This window comes from Mauremys reevesii, linkage group 4, assembly GCF_016161935.1.
Source record: "Mauremys reevesii isolate NIE-2019 linkage group 4, ASM1616193v1, whole genome shotgun sequence".
NCBI classification, from domain to species: domain Eukaryota; kingdom Metazoa; phylum Chordata; order Testudines; family Geoemydidae; genus Mauremys; species Mauremys reevesii.
In genome coordinates this window covers 58,905,651-58,925,412 of record NC_052626.1, presented here as the reverse complement: position 1 = coordinate 58,925,412, position 19,762 = coordinate 58,905,651, and the positions used below count along the sequence as shown (strand labels likewise).

Sequence of the window (19,762 nt, the reverse complement as noted above, 5' to 3'; positions counted from 1 at the left end):
AGGGGGTGAGGGCTCTGGCTGGGGATGTGGGCTCTTGGGTGGGGCTGGGGATGAAAGGTTTGGGGTACAGGATGGGGGTCTGGGCTATGACCGAGGGTGTTTGGCGTGTGGGAAGGAGTGCGGAGTGTGGGCTCCAGGAGGGCGTTTGGGTGCAGGAGGTGGCTCAGGGCTGGGGAAGGTGGTTGGGGTGAAGGAGGTGGTACAGGCTCTGGGAGGGTGCTCAGGGCTGGGGTAGGGGGTGCAGGCTCCAGTCGCGTGGTGCTTATCTCAGGCGGCTCTCGGGCAGCAGTGCAGCAGGGCTAAGGCAGGCTCCCTGCCTGCCATAGCTCCACACGGCTCCTGGAAGCAGCCGGCATGTCCGGCTCCTAGTCGGAGGGGCCAAGGGGCTCTGCACGCTGCCCGCGCCCTCAGGTGCCGCCCCTGCAGCTCCCATTGGCTGCGGTTCCCAGCCAATGGAAGCTGCAGGGGAGGCGCTGTGGAGGCGGGGGCAGCGTGCGGAGCTTCCCTGATTGCCACTCTGCCTAGGGGCCACAAGGACATGGCGTCCACTTCCGGGAGCCGTGCGGAGCCTGGGGAGGCAGGAAGCCTGCCTTAGCCCTGCTGCGCCGCTGACCACACTTTTAACAGCCTGGTCAACACTGCTGACCGGAGCCGCCAGGGTCCCTTTTCGATCGGGCATTCCGGTCGAAAACCGGATGCCTGGTAACCCTAAGGATCAGTGAAGTCTGACCTGATCATACCAGGGGGCTTGCTGTGTAGGCAGAGGCGAAAAGGGAAGCATGTGCTATACACATATTCCTCTGCATTGGTCAGAAATCACAAAATAAAACTACAAGACAGTGCTACAGATTCCTACTCTGTTATAAAATAAAAGTCTTGTGGGTGATTTTTTTTAAAAGTCTTTGTTCCAGTCATAGACTCGTAGACTTTAAGGTCAGAAGGGACCATTATGATCATCTAGTCTGACCTCCTGCACAATGCAGGCCACAGAATTTCACACACCCACTCCTGTAACAAACCCCTAACCTATGTCTGAGTTATTGAAGTCCTCAAAGTTTTTCGCTCCCCTCTCAACATTTCAAATGCATTCATGTTATGTTGGCTGTTGGAATCACCCTATGAGAGGAGGTGCTTTGCTCTTGGTAGACACAGATGCTAGTTTTATAGTCCTGGGGTAGTATCTACCTTTTCCTAAAGGTGGATGTTTCCCACAGACTCAACTAGCATTGAACTCCCCAAAAATATAATAGAAAATGCCTGAAAAAGAACACCTTGTAATTTATAGCATGCCTTTGGGTGTACATTGCATTTTACAAGCACATAAGAAGTTCTGGGTGCTGAGCTGTTTTGGAAATCTGGCCATTTACAATCCAAATGTGAACAGAAAACTCGGTGGCAGGAAAGGAAGAGCTGGGATTTGAATTGTAAAACAGAATAAAAGCATGTATTTGCATGTGTTTTACAAGGATATATCTTCACTGTAGAGTTAGCCCAGCCAATAGCCCAGGTGCTGCCTTAGCCCCCCTTCTCTCCACATGTAAGGGGACTGTTGGCCCCTTGTAATGATGCTGCCTTTGGTGAGACACTTCTGAGAGTGTCAATTCAGGACAAATTGCTTAGAGCAGGGCAGTTACAGCCCACGGCTGGGGTTCCTTTGCACACCAAGGCAAACCAAACCAGCCACACAGAGAGGACTTCGGTTTTACCCCACTGGCTAACCACAAGTCACACAAGCAATTCCCTCAGACACTCCAGTTTCCCAGTAGCACCACCCATGCCACTTGTTATGGGGATGAATGGTTATGAAAACCAATACCCCAGTAAAAGGTAAAAAGTTCTCCTTATCCCAAAGGACCAAGCCCCAGACCCAGGTCAATATACAAATCAGATCTTACCCACAAATCACGCTGTGGCCAATCCTTTAGAATCTAAAATCTAAAGGTTTATTCATAAAAGGAAAAAGATATAGATGAGAGCTAGAATTGGTTAAATGGAATCAATTACATACAGTAATGGTGTCAAGTATCAGAGGGGTAGCCGTGTTAGTCTGGATCTGTAAAAGCAGCAAAGAATCCTGTGGCACCTTATAGACTAACAGACGTTTTGGAGCATGAGCTTTCGTGGGTGAATACCCACTTCGTCGGATGCAAGTACAGTAATGGCGAAGTTCTTGGTTCAGGCTTGTAGCAGTAATGGAATAAACTTCAGGTTCAAATCAAGTTTCTGGAGTACATCCACAGCTGGGATTGGTCATTCAGTCCTTTGTTCAGAGCTTCAGTTTGTAGCAAAGTCCCTCCAGAGGCAAGAAGCAGGACTGAAGACAAGACGGAGGGGTTTTCAGGGCCTTTTATATTCTCTGCCCGTGGAAGGTTACAGCAGCAAGATGGAGTTCGGAGCCACATGGGCAAGTCTCAGGTCCATGCATGACTCAGTTCTTTACAGGCCGATGCCATTGTTTACATGTTAGTTTGAACACTCCCAGGAAAGCTCAGATGTGGATTGGTATCTCCCAAAGTCCATTGTCAGTTAAGTGTTTCTTGATTGGGCACTTACTGAGAATAGTCCTTTCTCAAGAAGCTGACCAAATACTTCACTGAGGGCATGGCTACACTTGCAGATGTAGAGCGATTTGAGTTAAACCAGCCTTCGTAGAGCGCAGTAGGGAAAGCGCTGTAGTCTGTCCACAGTGACAGCTGACAGTGCACTGGCGTGGCCACATTAGCAGCTCTTGCAACAGCCACAGAGAGCAGTGCATTGTGGTAGCTATCCCAGCATGCAAGTGGCTGCAACATGCTTTTCAAATGGGGGTGGGGTGGGGTGGAGTGTGACAGGGAGTGTGTTGTGTGTATGTGGGGGGAGAGAGAGTGGGTTTTTGAGGGGCTGAGAGCATGTCAGCCTGCTCTCTGGTAAGTTCAGACAGCAGCAGACCCTTCTCCCCCCCGCCTCTCTCTCTCTCACACACAGCTTTCCACAGTAATGGTTTGCTTTGTCCCAGAGCAGATAAGCAGCCGGCTGTCATATGGAGCTTTCAAAGGGCATATCCAAAACAATGACAAGAGTGGCCATTTGACTTAAGGGGATTATGGGACATTTCTGGAGGCTGATCAGAGCACAGTAATGCAACACCTCTTCACACTGGCGCTGCGGCGCTCCAGCAGGGGCGCATCAAACGTTATTCCTCTCGCCGAGGTGGAGTACCAGCAGCGCTCTAGCCATGGAGTCAGAGCGCTCTACGTGCCTTGCCAGTGTGGATGAGTAGTGAGCTAGTGCACCCGAGGCTCCTTTAATGCGCTGTAACTTGCAAGTGTAGCCAAGCCCTGAGGCTACTTAGAATCAAAACACTTTGAGATACAAATACAGAGCCAATATTCATAACTTCAACTACAAAAATGATCACACATACAGGCAGCATAATCATACCCAGCAAATCATAACCTTTCCATAGACACCGTACACAACAACCTTTGTACAATATTTGCTGCAAATATATAATAGTGGTTGCAACAATGATCTATACAGTCACAGGATATGTCAGTAACGCCACACACAATGTAAAAAAATACAGTACTTTTTTGTTCATTTAAAGTTAAGATTTTTCTGTACATTTTTTAAATTTACATATTTTATACATTTTGTAAACTTTTATATAAGTTTATAAACCTGAAAGCATATAACATTTAGGAACTTACGTCACCATTCACATCTGCACATCATCCTAGAAAGATGTTTACTTCTACAAACGTTAAACTTTAGCGTGTCATTTTTATGTTGGCACTACCACACATTTACCGTTATTCTATAGAGTGAATTTCCTCATTTGCTAGCTGTCCATACTCGAGTAAAGCTTAGTGGGGATTTTTGGTTGGCCATCTCCCAGTACCAAAAGAAAGGGGAAGGATCAATGGGAAATCAGGACCCTGAGACTGACAGTCCCCAAGAACAATGGGGAGAGGCCAATGCTCCAGGTCAGCCTGATTGACAGGTGGGCAGGCTAATGAGGGAGTCAGGAGGTTCCATCCTCCATGAGAGCTGGAATTGCCTAGAACAGACTACAGACATAGTGGGGGCGAGCTAAGGAGAAAGCAGGAGCCCGAGCTGAGCTGGGGAGCAGGGTCACGCCAGCCAGAGAGAACCAGAGAAGCAGCCACAGAGCAGCCCTGTGCTGGGAGCAGAGCTGCAGCAACCAGAGCCAGAGGGCCAGAGAAGAAGCCCAGGGAGCTGGAGGCAGAGCAGCAATAGTGCTGAGGCAGAGTGGAGCTGGGGCTGGAGCTGGAGCAGTCCAGAGCGCGGTGCAGTGAGTAGCTCTGAAGAACGACAGGGGAGCTGGGCAGCGGGCCCAGTGCAGGGAGACACCCCAACCACCGCCAGAGCAAGTGTCCGACCCACAGCAGCAGCCCTGTAGCACAGCCAGGGCCTGAGAAGGGGCCTGGGACGTGTGAGGAACAGACTGTGAACTTCCCTTACATTCCAGAGATGCTGGTTGTGATGTCCCCTTCCCACAGAGCGGGGTGACATTTTCCTTTAACCTTTCCCATTATTCCTTATTTTTTCAAAATTACTAGCTGTTTAATAAATTGTATTTGCTTTGAACTGTATGGAATGATCACTGGGTCAGGGAAGCATCCAGAGCAGAGAGAGCACCCAGGAGTGGGGACACCCTAGACCCTGACCTAAGTGACCATGACAAGGTTGGGGATTTGAGCCCCAGGAATTCTGGGCCCAGCCTTGTTGGGGTTACAAGGACTCTGTCACACAGGGGAGTGGAAGGGGAGCCCTCAATCTCAGGCAGGCCTCTGGATAAAGGGAGTGGGAGCGGGGACTCAGATCTTTTCGCTAGCCCATTTACCAGGGTAGTGTATATGCCAGGAAAGTTCCCCACAATAGCGGGACCATTCCCCTGCTTACACATGCACAAAAACCTCTAACCCTGGCTAAGAGGGTGCTTTAAGCCTGAGCTAGCAAACACAGCTGAGGGCATAGCCTTGATCTTGGGTTTTGCTTCAGCCTGGGCGGGCAGCCCATCCTACTTTGTGGTGAAAATACAGGATAATCAAGCACTGGTGCTTGTAGACCTCCAATCCTATCCCACAGCTCAACCTGGGGTGTACTTTCTGATCTATCTTCATCCTTCTTCTGCACTGTCTTTTTGACCTCAGGTTTGCCTGCTTCGTTTCTGCTGCACTTCCACAGCATTTGAATGGAGGTGCTGTCCAAGAAGCCCTCCTCTTGTGCTGCCAGTTGGCCAGAAGGTCTGATGTCAGTGAGACCCATAATTTGGGGGAATTTTTATGATTAGTGGACAAGAAAGAAAGAGAGAGAGAGCAGTCCCAGTCAGGTGCACTACAAATCACTTTGAAGTTTGCAGACTGAATTCCTTAATGACATTCTCATTAAAAATTCTCGCAGCCAAATGCTGTTTGCTTTTGCCTTCAAAGCTATCTGTAGTAATGAGGAGTATTTCCCCTTGGAAATTATTTACCTAAAGCATTGTTCTCCTGTTCTTCCTACAGACAGCAGCTCCATGCTAGGTAAGAGAGAGCACCAGGCGAATGAATTAACAGAATGGTCCAGTTTAATGTATCACTAAGAACTATAGGAGGGGCCGTGTTAGTAGAAGAAAAGAATCCTGTAGAAAGAACTGGCAGGCTAAGAATAGCAGATTTTTGTGAGCGTGATGTGAATACCCACCTCTGGATGCATGCAATGTATTTCACCCAAAGCTCATGCTGCAAAAAAACTGTTGTTCTTCTATAAGTGCCAGGATTCTTTGCTGCTTCTAAGAACTATAGGATAGCACACCAGAAATTCATCCCAGTACATGGGCTAGTACAGCACCAGTGTGGATGCAGTTACATGGGTAGCACTTAGCATGGACGGAGCATCCGCATTGCAAAGCTAGCCACACCAGGGTAGGCTAGCTTGGGCTTACTGTGAGGTGAAGACATAGAATCACAGGACTGGAAGGGACCTTGAGAGGTCATCTAGTCCAGTCCCCTGCACTCATGGCAGGACTAAGTATTATCTAGACCATCCCTGACAGGTGTTTGTCTAACCTGCTCTTAAAAATCTCCAGAGATGGAGCTTCCACAACCTCCCTAGGCAATTTATTCCAGTGCTTAACCACCCTGACAGTTAGGAAGTTTTTCCTAATGTCCAACCTAAACCTCCCTTGCTGCAATTTAAGCCCATTGCTTCTTGTCCTATCCTTGGTTAAGAAGAACAATTCTTCTCCCTCCTCCTTTTAACAACCTTTTATGTACTTGAAAACTGTGATCATGTCCCCTCTCAGTCTTCTCTTTTCCAGACTAAACAAAACCCAATTTTTTCAATCTTCCCACATAGGTCATGTTTTCTAGACCTTTAATAATTTTTGTTGCTCTTCTCTGGACTTTCTCCAATTTGTCCACATCTTTCCTGAAATGTGGCGCCCAGAACTGGACACAACACTCCAGTTGAGGCCTAATCAGCGTGGAGTACAGCAGAAGAATTACTTCTCATGTCTTGCTTACAACACTCCTGCTAATACATCCCAGAATGATGTTCACTTTTTTTGCAACAATGTTACACTGTTGACTCATATTTAGCTTGTGGTCCACTATGACCCCCAGATCCCTTTCTGTAGTACTCCTTCCTAGGCAGTCATTTCCTGTTTTGTATGCGAGCAACTGATTGTATCTTACTTGGGCCAAATTCAGAAGTAAGTGAAAGTGATTCTAAGAGACTGCCACTTACACTTGCCTCAGCTTGTAAGTACACTAGTGTAGACTCAGCCTCCCTTATACCTACACCCACTAGACATCACTTCTGAATCCTAGAAGTTTAGCTGCACGTATGCAGCAAGAAGTCTTTGGGCCTGCTTCAGCTCCCGCTGAAGTCAATGGCCCTACTCCAGAGCCCATATCCCCAGCTGGACCCCTCACCGTCCCCACACTACAACCCCCTGCCCCAGCCCGGAGCCCCCTCCTGCACCCTGAACCCCTCATTTCTGGCTCCACCCTGGAGCCCACACCCCCAGCCCAGAGCCTGTATGCCTTCCTGCACTGCAACCCCATGCCCCAGCTTGGTGAAAATGAGCAAGTGAGGGTGGAGGAGAGCAAGCAATGGAGAGAGGGGGATAAAATTAGCAGGGGTGGGGCCTCAGAGAAGGGGTGGGGCCTTGGGGAAGGGTTGGAGCAAAGGTGTTAATTTTTTTTGAGATTAGAAAGTTGGGAACCCTAACTGGAGATCTTGCAAGAAGAAAGTTTCTCCTGAGATCTCTTGGTCAGATCAGAAATGCCAGGCTGCTCTAGTACTTCTTCACATTCCCACTGGACCCAGGAAGTACAGGGGCCCACAGTGAAAATGAATAATATACAAAGTTTTCTAAAAACTTTTTCCAGCTTCCATAAAGGTTGAATGCAAATTTGGATAAAGGTTTGGGTTGGGTCTTGTTTTCCTGGTGTCAGTTTACCCATCCCCCTTCATTCATACCTTGTTTCCCGTTGCAGAGCCAGAAGCTCCGAGATGTTTTTAACTTGGATTTCCCAGACAACAACTTCCTGCTCAAGACTCTGACTATTGTGACCGGCACCGATATGGTGGATCTCATGTTCCACAACTTTGTCTCCTACAAAGAGAATGTTGGCAAGGTATCCGAGACCTCAGGGGAATGGACCACCAGGGACATCTAGGAATCGCGGTATAAGCGGAAAGAGGGAGGGTGGGATTTCTAACTCTCTGCTTCTTGAGCATGACTGGCAAGCTTGCCAGCTGCAAGGGACAGGAATCCGGTTCCAAAAGAGAGGGGGGTACAGTGCTCTTGAGCCCCTGCAAGCACAAGGAGGGAATTGATGTGCTGCTGCTGTTCACTTCATCCTCCTCCTTCTTGCAGTTAAAGTGGACAAAGAGAAGGATAGGAGGATAAGTGCAAGGTCCCACTGTAAGCAGGTGTAGAAACAGGAGCTCAAGACTAGGCAGGTGGCAGGGACCAGAGGGTGCGCACTGCTCCTCAATGTAGCCAGGCTGCGAGGACAGGATGGGAGGTCAGTGCCATTCAGCGTGCAGATGCCAAGTCCTGATTGGTGCCACTTCTCTAACCTCTGTTTGCATTTGTTTTGTTCCCAGAGCTGGGCTGAGGATATCATGTCCATTGTTAGAAACCCACTGACATTCAATGCATCTCGCTACACTTTCCTGGAGAAAATGTAAGTAGCTTTCAATTAATGTTCCTCTTTAAAACTCCAACCCATTGCTCTCCCTGCCTGTCTCCATAGGGAATGATGCCAGGGTGGGCTCCTTGGGAGCAAAGGGCTTCTGCAATTCAGCAACAAACCTTGTCTAAACTCAGTTGCCCATAACAATAGGTGCAATGCCGGTATCTGGGCTGTATGTCACTTTGGGTGCATGTACACTGCACCCTTCCTTTAGCAGTGTGTAGGGTGTATACATGCATAGTCTCCGTAGAAGGGGTATAAATAACAGTGTAAACGGTGAAGCCTGGCTTAGACGAGCAGAGTAAAGACATGCTTGAAGAGTGTGGGTACATACCCGAGTACATGCCCTAGATGGTTCTCTACTCACCCAAGCCATGCCTACCCATTTACACTGCTGTTTTTAGCAATGTAGCATCCTGCTGCCTCCCTATTGATGGAGCCCTTCCCCCACTGAAGGAAAGGCTCTGGCAGTGGTGAAAGGGTGTCCATTACTTGCAATGATTGGCTGTGGTCAGTTTGGAATCCCTGGGTCTTCTTCTGCATCTGCCATCTGTAGTTTGCTCTGTTGATTGTTCTTTCTGAGAAACAAGCTGTAGATGTTGATGGTTTCTGTTGAAGTCTCCAGTGTTGGTCTCAATCACATATGATCTGGGTGCTGAATTCTTTTTCTTTATGACAGCTGGAGTTGTCCATTCTTTTCCTCCATCCAGTTTGACGTGAACATGGTCACCAGGTTCTAGACCTGGCAGTTCTCTGAGTGATATCTGTTGTAAAAGTGTTTATAAGCTTCGTTAGCCTTTTTATCCAATTTGGCTACTCTCTTCGTCCTGGCCACTTTGGAAATAGGTTCTTTTCCAAAGTTGGAATAGTAGTTCTGAGTTGTCTTCTCACCAGGATTTCTGCTGAACTATATCCAGTAGCAGCTGTTGGTGTTGATCTGTAACACAGAAAAGCAAGGAAAGGCTCTTCCTGCTGTAAGATTTTCTTAGCCATCTGTAAAGCTCTTTCAGCCTCTCCATTTGCTTCTGGGTAACACCGGCTGCTAGTAATATAGTCAAAATCATATTTCGTTTGGAATGACTTAAACTCTGCTGCAGTGAATTGTGGTCCATTGTCCAGCACTAGTTGTTCTGGAATACCAGAGTGATCAAAAATGGACTTCAGTTTCTCAATAACACTGGGGCATATTATGTCTTTCAAATACACTGTTTCTATGTATGTGGAAAAATAGTCCATGATGACCAGGTAATAATGTCCTCTGAATTCACATAAATCTGCAGTGAGTCTCTTCCAAGGTCTGGCTGGTAGAGGTGCTGTTATTAAAGGTTCCTTGTATTGTGTTGGTCTGTTAGTTTTGCAATGTTCATGTGCAGATACTTTATTCTTTATGTCCTTGCTGGCTTGTTTTTTTTTTTTTTAAATAGAATATTGGTTTTGGAAGGGACTTCAGGAGGTCATCTAGTCCAACCCCCTGCTTAAAGCAGGACCAATCCCCAGACAGATTTTTGCCCCAGATCCCTAAATGGCCCCCTTAAGAATTGAACTCACAACTCTGGGTTTAGCAGGCCAATGCTCAAGCCACGGAGTTATCCCTCCCTCCATTCACGGCCTTTAATTAATCCTTGATATCCTTCATGAATGAGGTTTAGGATTTCCCCACTCATTTGTTTGGAATTACGATGCAAATTGCCTTTAATCACAAGTCCATTTGACTCACTTAATTGTCCACATACCAGAAAGTAGTTTCTTATCACTTCCTTAGTGTCCTTTAGATACTTGAGTCAGTCAGTCGCCTCATATGTAACTTAGAACTTTCTGAAGGTGAGTGGCTGTCGAGGTTGGGCTTGTTTAGCTGGAGGAGTCCCTTTTCTGACACTGGTCTGTATGCATCCACAGCATCCATATATGCCATCTTCAAGCTCACAGTTTGCTGAGTGCGATGCTGGGCTCTTTGATAGAGTGTCTGCTACCACCAGATTTTGCCTAGGAACATATTTTGCAACTGGGTTAAATTGCATTAACTTTAGCAGTAGTTGGCATCTGAGCGGTGCTTGATCCAGGTCTTTTCCACTGATGAGGGTTACAAGCTGTTTCTTGTCTGTTATCAGTCCACACAGATCTGTGTAGAAGTTCTCACATGCCCATATGCTTGCCAGGCACTCTTTTTCAATCTGTGCATATCATTTTTCTGCTTCTGTAAGTGTGCGAGAGCAAAATGCAACTGACTTCCACTCAGAGCCATGTTGTTGCAACAGTGTCCCACCTAGGCACTGACCCTTGTGGGTTTGTTCACATTATAGTACTGGAGAAATGGAGCTATTGAGATCAATCCTTTTACCTTTTTGAAGAAAATGTCTTGATTTGGTCCCCATAGCTAAGATGTGTTGAATTTTAAGGGTATGTCTACACTGCAACTAAACATCTGTGGCTGGCCCTTGACAGCCGACTCAGACTCAGGCTGCAGGGTTGTTTAAGCAGTGTAGACATTTGGGCTTGGGCTGGAGCCTGGGTTCAGGGACCCTCTCCCCTCATGGGGTCCAGGAGTCTGATCTCTAGCCTGAGCCTGAATGTCTACACCACAATTTAACAGCCCTGCAGCCCAAGCTCCATGAGCCTAAGTCTGGTGACATGGGCCAGCCACGGGTGTTTAGTTGCAGTGTAGATATACTCCAATAATTCATTCAGTGGTTTTCTCACTGTAGAAAGGTCGTGTAGGCACTGACCAAGGTAATTTACTAGCTCAGTGTATATATATATCAGTTCTGGTTCATTAATTAGTGCATTCCATTTTCAAATTGCTTTTACTTTCTCAAGGTTAGGATTGATTCCATCCATCTCTGTTTATGGTCTGTCTCAAAAACAAAATTTGGGATAGGCGGAAATGCATTTTTCCTTGTTTAGCATCAGTCAAGACTGATTAGGCTTAGGACTTCATTGAGGGTTTTGTTGTGTTGAAGATCCATATATCAGAATATCATCCATGAAAACTGTAACTTCATTTGTGTTCATTAACAATTCTGCCAGCTTTCTTTGGAAAACTTCAGGTGCACTTGTAATTCCAAAAGGTAATCTTTGAAAGCAAAATCTCCCAAAGGGTGTGATAAATGTAGCACTTGCTTTAGCTAAAGAAATTTGCCAGATATCCGCCCGAGGTATCTCTTTCACTTTGGGGAGGAAGTCTTCCAGTGTTGGGAGGATATATTTTTCTCTCACAACTACTTCATTTAGTCTTTTAAGATCTACAGAGTCACATTTTTCCATATTTCTTTATAACTGGTACCACTGGCACACACCAGGCTGTTGGCTCAGAAATTTTCTTGAATATGCTGATCCACTCCCTTCTCTTTAACTCAGTTTCCACTTTATGATGTAATAGGGTAGGAATCCTTCGAGGTGTATGTATGTATGGTTCAGCATTGTCTCTTAAGGTTATTTGTGCTGGATCTCCTTTCAAAAGTCCAATATGACCAAATACTCCATCAAGTTCTTCTACTTGTCTCACTAGGCCCATCATGGCTGCCACACTGCAGCTGAGAAGGCTGCTGGTCTGTGGTCCTTAGATCACATACAAAGACAAAAGCTATGCATCCAGAGTGTAAGTTATTTCTGTAGTAAACTGGCCCATGCAGGTCAGAATACTGTCAGAGCTGTCTCAGGTAACTTCAGCTTTGAGAAGGGTTGAAGGTGATTGTTAAGTCCTTCTGAGATGACTGTGAGGTCAGCTCCTGAGTCAATTTTAAAGGCAATAGTCTTGCCATGAATATTCAGTTTCACTCTCCAGGCAGGTTCTCTGGATTCCAAGTGATAGATTCCAGAAACAATGGCTCTTGGTTGTCTGTAATGTGAATCAACGTCCTGATTGTTTTGGTGCAGCAAACAGCTGCAAAATGTCCATATTTCATGCATGCATTATGCTGTTTGCCTGTGACATGCATCATCTCTTAGGATATGACTTTTTCCACTCCTTGTGCATGTAGGTTGGAATTTGTCTCTCTTGGGGTATGTCTACACTGCCCATGTTACAGCGTGGCCGCACTGTGACGTGGCAGTATAGACATGTTTTATCACCGGGGGAGAGCTCTCCTGGCGATTAAAAAAAACCCACCCAGAACGAGCGGTGGTAGCTTTATCACTGGGAGTGCTGTCTATACTGGTGCTTTTCAGCGCTAAAACTTTGTTGCTCAGAGGGGTGTTTTTTCACACCCCTGAATGACTAAAGTTTTAGCGCTGAAAGTGGCAGCGTAGACACAGCTTTAGACTCAGCATTCTCTCTCCTTGCCACAGGGGTTTTATGACAATGACTTTTAACACTCAGGTGTCTGTTTATAGCTTAGCTAGCTTCAGGGTTTTCAAATTGCTCCTACCTTTTGTTATATTGTTTGACTAATTCTGACTCTTTTGCTATCTGTATAGCTGTCACTAGTGTTAAATTTCTCTTCAATTGTAGCTGCTGTGAAAGGTTTTTATCTTCTAACCCAGTAATTACTAGCCTGTCTCTGATATTTCCGTTTTGCATTCCCAAAAATCAGTTTTCAGCCAATGTATGCAGAGCTCTTATAAAACATTCATTATTTTCCCCCTGGTTCTTGAAGTCTCTGTTGAAAACATGCTCTTTTATAAACCACATTTCTGAGATATGAAGAATGCATCGAACATAGCCAGAACCCTTTCATAGTCATCTCCATGACTGTCTTCAGTAAAGTCAAAGGATTTAAAGATATGCTCTGTCTGCTTCCCCATAGCATATATTAGAGAAGATCGCTGCATATCTCCAGTTTCTTTGTGGAGATTTTGGAAATTCAAAATCTTGTAAAATACTGCTTCCATTCTGTCCACTGGGGAAGCTGAAGTTCGTTGGGGCACTGAAGAGTGGCATATTGATGAGATTCTGGAACCTTTGTAGCTGTTCCTTTTGTCTGCAACATCTGTTGCTGTTTTCCTTTTGTGTCTATTCTTAGTTTACTACTGACACTCTGTCATGCTCCTGTACCAGATGTAGACTGGTCACAGAACTTGCTTATACATACCAGCTATGTTCATCATAAGATCCTTTAATGCTCTGCCTGGTATGGTTGAGGGTTGTTAAAAAAGGGATTTTTATGCACAGTGTCACCTGTGGCTGAACAGTATAATACAATTTAATTTAGCATGCCCATTACAGCGGGAAAGGCTCTGTCAGCTCCCCATTTCTGGTGCCTTTACTGACAGCGGGGAAAGGCTCCAGCAGCAGGGAAAGACTCTGGTGGAGAGAGGCTCAGATGTGGTGTGCTTTTCACTACGGCATGCAGCTACACCTACACTACATGCCTCTGCTGATGGTGTGTAGTGTAGACATAGCCATAATGAGAATGACTGAAACCAAAGTACATAGTGAGCTAGTTAAGCATATGCTTGGTATTATACAAAAACAATTAAATCCAAAGCCCCAAGAGTTATATCCAGGGAAGATCCCCCTCCAGCATCACATTAGCCCTGACAAATGCTGAGTCTTTCTTTCCAGGACTGTGTCATATTATTTAACTGACCACAAGGATCATTGTAGAGCAGCAAATACAAACACCTCTCTTGAGTGTTTCTCAGGCATTTCTCATTGTGGTACCTAAGTATTTATATACTGTGCTGACTGCCTAACTTTTTCTGCCTCCTTCCCAAAGACTGGGAGCAAACCTCTGCTGTTGGGGAGCATCTCAAAATCTGCCAGACCTAAAGAAGAGCTCTGTGTAGCTTGAAAGCATGTCTCTCACCCACAGAAGTTGGTCTAATCAAAGATATGACCTCATCCACCTTGTCTGTCTCATATCCTGAGACCAATGCGACTACAGCAATGCTGCAGACAGGACTCTATTTGGCAGTTAACATCTGAGTTTCTTTCCCTCTCCCTGAATCCTGGCACATGTGGTCTGGAAAGATTATACAAGCATGTTCTTGTCTGATCTGCTCTTTTTCACAGCCTGGTGAAGCTGAAGATGCAACTCAGTGCTGAAGGAAAAATTCCTGTCAGGAAGTGAGTACAGGCATTTACATTTCATTGTGCACCCAGTCAGGTCGAAAACAGAGCAGGTGGGTGAAGGGACGAGAGCCCAGCCTGGCTTTGTCTGCCTTGCTGCACCCAGAGGAAGACATTACCTCCTAGGGGTTCTGGTCCTTCCCTCAAGAAGAGGGAAAGGGACTTCTATCTCCTCTGGCTGTCCCCAGAAGGGGATTAGGCCATGGGGGACATGCCTTGGGTCTGGAAAGCTCACTAACAGGGGCTGTCCTGCTACTGCAGTAAGAGGAACCCTGGGATTAGCCCTCTGGTCTCAATTAGAGTAGAGATCAACAACCAGGGCTGGTCCGGGTTGTATAAAGCCTCATTTGTTGGGGTTTTGTTTTGCAAATCCAAGGCTGGGTAAAATCCAAATCTCATTTTAACCACACTCCAAAAGCTTTAGGGGTTCTGGTCCTGGTCCATCTCTAAATGAGCTTTCTGCCTGGCTGGTAGCAGTGCTGGCATGCCTGTGTTTCTTACTGCCATCCAGGAATTCTGAGCTGATTGGTTCTTTAATTGTTTTCCCATTATCTGTGTATAAAATCTTTGGGCCTTCTCCCCAGTTTATCCCAGTTTAACACCAGTGTATCTCCACTGATTTCAGCAGTTACTCTGGATTTACACCAATGCAAGTGAGAGCAGAATTGGGCTTGAGGCCCTATTCTCCCCTGTGCTGGTGTTTGTGCTGGTGCAGTGATGGAGGAGGTGGTTTGCACTCCCCTTCTACAGAGCAGGGCTACTTTAGCTCCTGGTCCACACCTGAGCAGCCATTGCAGTATTATAGAAATACTGGGATACAGGGCAGGGAGTTGGGGTGCAGGAGGGGTGCGGCAGGGGGCTCAGGGCAGGGGGTTGGGATGTAGGGTGCAGGAAGGGTTGGGGATACAGGCTCTGACCCGACGCCGCTTACCTCGAGCAGCTCTGGGGTGGCAGTGGCGCGCAGCGGGGCTAAGCCAGGCTCCCTGCCTGCCCTGCCCCCTTGCCGCTCCTGGAAATGGCCAGCAAGTCTGGCAGTGGCTCCTGGGGGTGGGATGGGGCAGGCGGCTCTGCCATGCACTGCCCTCGCCTGTGAGTACCACGCCCAAAGCTCCCATTGGCCACAGGTCCCCCTTCCCAGCCAATGGGAGCTGCGGAGGGTGGTGTCTGCAGGCGAGGGCTGCGCACAGAGCCCTCTGCCCCCTCTCCCCCAGGGGCCTCAGGGACGTGGTGCTGGCCACTTCTGGGAACAGAGCGGGGCCAGGGCAGGCAGGGAGCCTGCCTTAGCCCTGCTGCGCCATTGGGATGGCAATCCCACGGGCCGGATTGAAAGCCCTGACGGGCCGGATCTAGCCCGCGGGCCATAGTTTGCCCTTCCTTGTCCTATAGGGTCCCCAGCAGAAACTAAAGTTACCCTTGGTCAGGGCCACCCAGAGGATTCAGGGGGCCTTGGGGCCCCCCGCCGCCGAATTACCGCTGAAGACCCGGCACTTCGGCGGCGGGTCCCGGGGTGGAAGGACCCCCCACTGCGGGTCTTCGGGGCACTTCGGCGGCGGGTCCCGGGGCGGAAGGACCCCCCGCTGCCGAATTGCTGCCGAAGACCAGGAGCAGAAGAAGCTCCGGGGCCCCAGGCCCAGCGAGAGTTTTCCAGGGCCCCCAGAGCGAGTGAAGGATCCCGCTCCAGGGGACCCGAAAAACTCTCATGGAGGCCCGGGGCCTGGGGCAAATTGCCCCACTTGCCCCCCCCCTCTGGGCGGCCCTGCCCTTGGTTGGGGAAACGTCTGAATTGAAGCAGCAGTGGTATTTTTGTATTGATATCAATGGGAGTTAGACCCCTAAATACCTTTAAGCATTTTGTACATAACATCTCTCCACATATCTGTTCTCTTTCTCTCTGTGACCCAGTTTTGCATGCACCCTTTTGTCCCTCTCTCTGATTATAGCTCCCCACTACCCCACCCCATCTTATCCCACCCTCTGACTGCACCTGCCAGCAGCCCCAACCTCTGTTCTCGCTCACTGCTCTTCACAAATTGTCATTTTGCAGGCCTAACTGCTCTTCTCTCTCTCAGTATTTTTCAGATGTTTCCTGCAGACAGGAAGAGAGTAGAAGCTGCATTACATGCTTGTCACCTTCCAAAGGGCAAGGTGAGTGACTTCTTGGGATATTCAGAGGTGTCCAGAGCTCCAGGACAATTCCTTCACTGGCCCTGACCTCTTGACCATGATGATGCTATCCCTAAAACAACCCCAAAGAGGTAGACTTCCTGACCACCATTCTAAATTACTGTGAAACTGTATAATCTGTACCACGCTGGAGCTTTACCTGGCTCCCAGCCACGATGACATCAATTATTATTATTTCTATTACAGCGTCACCTAGGGCCCCAAAGAGCTGACAGTCTCAAGAGATAAGGTAGACAAAAGGGAAAAAGAGGCACAGAGACTTGCCCAAGGTCACTCCGCAGGTCAATAGTGGAGTCAAGAATATACCCCAGATGTTCTGAATCCCAGGCCACTGCTTTATTCACTCAACAACTGCACCTTCCCAAGGGACACCAGGGACGACTCACAACTACCCCATTGAAATAGTTTCCCCCAAAGCATCACAAACTGCTTGCCCTGTTTCTCTAAGCAACATCTAATGCTCTGTGTGCTAATTCACACCACCGCAAACAGGGATACTCCAGGCACTACAGAGCAGGGCAAGAGGAATATGGATTACGGGCTCTAATAAGGAAGTGAAGGCAGACATGGGTTTGCAGTACTTGCGAGCTGCAGTTTCTTTTTCAGAATGATGCGATCAATCCAGAGGACTTCCCTGAGAAAGTGTATAAAACCTTCCTGATGAACCTGTGTCCCCGTCCGGAGATCGATGAGATATTCACCTCTCAGTGAGTCTTCCTCATGCTGCAGGGGCAGGCTTTGTTTCATGAGGGGAAAAGACAGGCAAACGGGGGACAATAAAGGAGGAAGATACGGTACAACTGAAGTGAAATGACTGGGGTATATGAGGTGACTTCAGTTTCAGTCCTGCTCCTAATGTGCAGGTGTCTGTGTCACCAACGGAATTGACATGCTTACTGACAGCCTCAATAGAGAGGGCAGGCCTGGCTAGGATATGGAGACTGATCTACCCTCTTCGTTGCCAGAGGTGGTCACAGGTCAAGGCTGAATCAAATAGGTGGGAAGCGTGCACTGCCCGTTTCTGCACTTGAACCTGTGCAGTGGACAGGTAAAGAACTTTAGACCATGATTTTCAGAAGTGACCAATGATTTTGGGTCCCTCTGTGTGCAGGTGGCCAAACTGGTGACAGCTTAAAAGGGTTTGATTTTCAGAGGTGAGTTCTCAGCTCTTCTCTTGATAGTGTCTCAAGTTGGGCACCCAAAACTTGAGGCACCAAAAACCACTGATCACTTCTGAAAACCTTGGCCTTGGTCTCCAATCTGTGTAACCTTTCACCAGCACTAAATATGCAGAAATAAGATACAGAAATAAGATACAAAGAAGAGGGAAGGGTGCTGTAAGGTAGAGGAACTGAGAGAGAGCTGGAGCCTTCAGAGAAAAGAAAGCCTTCTAGGAAATTATGGGAGTCCAGAGAGATGGGCATGCACAGCTAGCTGCAGGAAGGATTAGCCTGCGTCCCACTGCTGTAAGAGGGGTTTTCCAGTAAAACTCAAATACATTCCCTCTTCCATTCCTTTCTGATTCTTTGCCCTTAGCCATTCGAAAGCCAAGCCCTACATGACCAAAGAGCACTTGGCAAAGTTTATCAACAAGAAACAGCGAGATTCCCGCCTCAATGACATCCTTTTCCCTCCGGCCAAACCAGAGCAGGTGCAGGGCCTGATCGAGAAGTACGAACCCAGTGGGATTAACATCCAGAGAGGTGAGTCTTGTTCAGCACACTGCCTCTCTGTCTTTCCAGTGCTATGGAATCATCTCACACTGCACATTACCTGATACTTACCAGCGTGTCTGGAGCAGCCTGTCTAACTCCTGCAGGCCCCTGTGTTTCAGCATTACCCGCCTGGAAGGGAGCCAGGCCTCATCGTTTCACTTCTGTTAATAGCTTTGTTTTCCCTGCAGGGCAGTTGTCTCCAGAGGGGATGGTCTGGTTCCTCTGTGGCCCTGAAAACAATATTGTATCACTGGAGAAAGTGGTGCTGTACCAGGACATGACCCAGCCACTCTCACATTACTTCATCAACTCATCACACAACACCTACTTGACAGGTATCTCCACTGGATGAAACACCAATTCCAGGGATCTTCCCCTAGCTTCAAAGCAGGTGTGTTGTACCAAGCATGTGTACTGACACTGGAGATGGATTTTGCCCTATGTGCCATGTATGCTAGGCAGCAGTCGGGCAGTTTGTAAGGAATCAACCCATTGGTAAGGGTTTGAAAAGAAAAAGCATAGTCTGCTGTTCTGTAAAAAAGTCACGCTTGGGTGACGCCAAGCAAGGCAAAAGGACTAGGGAGATCAGCCTAAATGCTCAAGACAATGAGTCACAGTCCCCTTGTGTCTGATGGATTCGTTTTTGGGATAGCCTGTAGCCAGGGTGTGATAGGGCATGTATAACATCTGCAGTGTAGGAAGGGTGAGCAACTCCTTGCCCTCAAGCTCATAGCCAGGGTCTTTTCCCATCACCAACTCCATTGCAGTGCAAGATTATGGCTTCATCATCTGTCTGTATAGACAGGCACGGGTATTCTTGGGATGTGAGGGCAGGTTCCTGTCTTTTCTAAACAGCTGGCAAGGTGTGTGTCTCTCTCAGGAGTCCCTAGGCTGAGCAGATGTGTGCCACTCTTCACTGATTGGGCATGTGTCTATCCCTGGGTAGATGCATTAGCCTACAAAGTGATTGGGCAGGTATATATGCTCTAAGATTTCAGTGAGAAGCAGGTTTCCTCCCTAAGAGTCAAGCAGGTGTATAGCCCCATAGACTTGAAGGCAGATCCATACCCCTTCCCAACAGCTGGGCAGATGCAGATCCCTCAGGAATTCAAGAGCAGGTAATTGTGTGTCCCTCCCAACTGACTGGGCAGGTGTCTCCCCCAGGGATTAGTGGTAGGTGGGTACCATCACACCTCATCCCTGGGTGATGTGCAGAAGGTAAACACATTAGTATAGGCCATGCTTTGAGGGAGGAAGAAGTGTTAGGTAGGGCTCCACTGCCCAGTTACCTAAAATCTCTCTGCATTGTGGAGTGCACACTTGCCCTGGGTGTGCACAGAGCTGTTTCCCCTTCTTACTGCTCTCCATGCAGAATGCACTCACACGAATAAATGGCAAACCACAGTCTCTTCTCCTCCTGCCCCTCTCCAGCTGGCCAGTTTTCTGGCATCTCATCTCCTGAAATGTATCGTCAGACCCTGCTGTCTGGCTGCCGTTGTGTGGAGCTGGACTGCTGGAAGGGTCGTCCCCCAGATGAGGAGCCCATCATTACCCATGGATTCACCATGACAACTGAGATTCTCTTCAAGGTGAGGGATTGTCTCCACAGATTATTTGTCCTGATTTTATACTTATTTCTGTGTACCGAGAGTGAATGGATGAAG

The 19,762-nt window shown here is 47.7% G+C and overlaps 1 protein-coding gene across 6 annotated transcripts in view; it reads left to right on the top strand.

Moving 5' to 3' along the window:
• PLCB2 (phospholipase C beta 2) overlaps positions 1-19,762 on the top strand; it is a 62,231-nt gene that overhangs the window by 14,743 nt on the left and 27,726 nt on the right. For 5 of the 6 annotated variants that reach the window (XM_039534839.1, XM_039534840.1, XM_039534842.1 and 2 more), the window contains exons 4-11: positions 7,488-7,628; positions 8,104-8,183; positions 14,143-14,196; positions 16,269-16,344; positions 16,990-17,090; positions 17,920-18,086; positions 18,287-18,433; positions 19,530-19,687. In XM_039534839.1, the coding sequence (XP_039390773.1) occupies positions 7,488-7,628; positions 8,104-8,183; positions 14,143-14,196; positions 16,269-16,344; positions 16,990-17,090; positions 17,920-18,086; positions 18,287-18,433; positions 19,530-19,687 (924 nt within the window). Of the gene's footprint in view, positions 1-7,487; positions 7,629-8,103; positions 8,184-14,142; positions 14,197-16,268; positions 16,345-16,989; positions 17,091-17,919; positions 18,087-18,286; positions 18,434-19,529; positions 19,688-19,762 lie in introns of those variants that run through there. The other variant, XR_005597605.1, reaches the window with a different exon arrangement.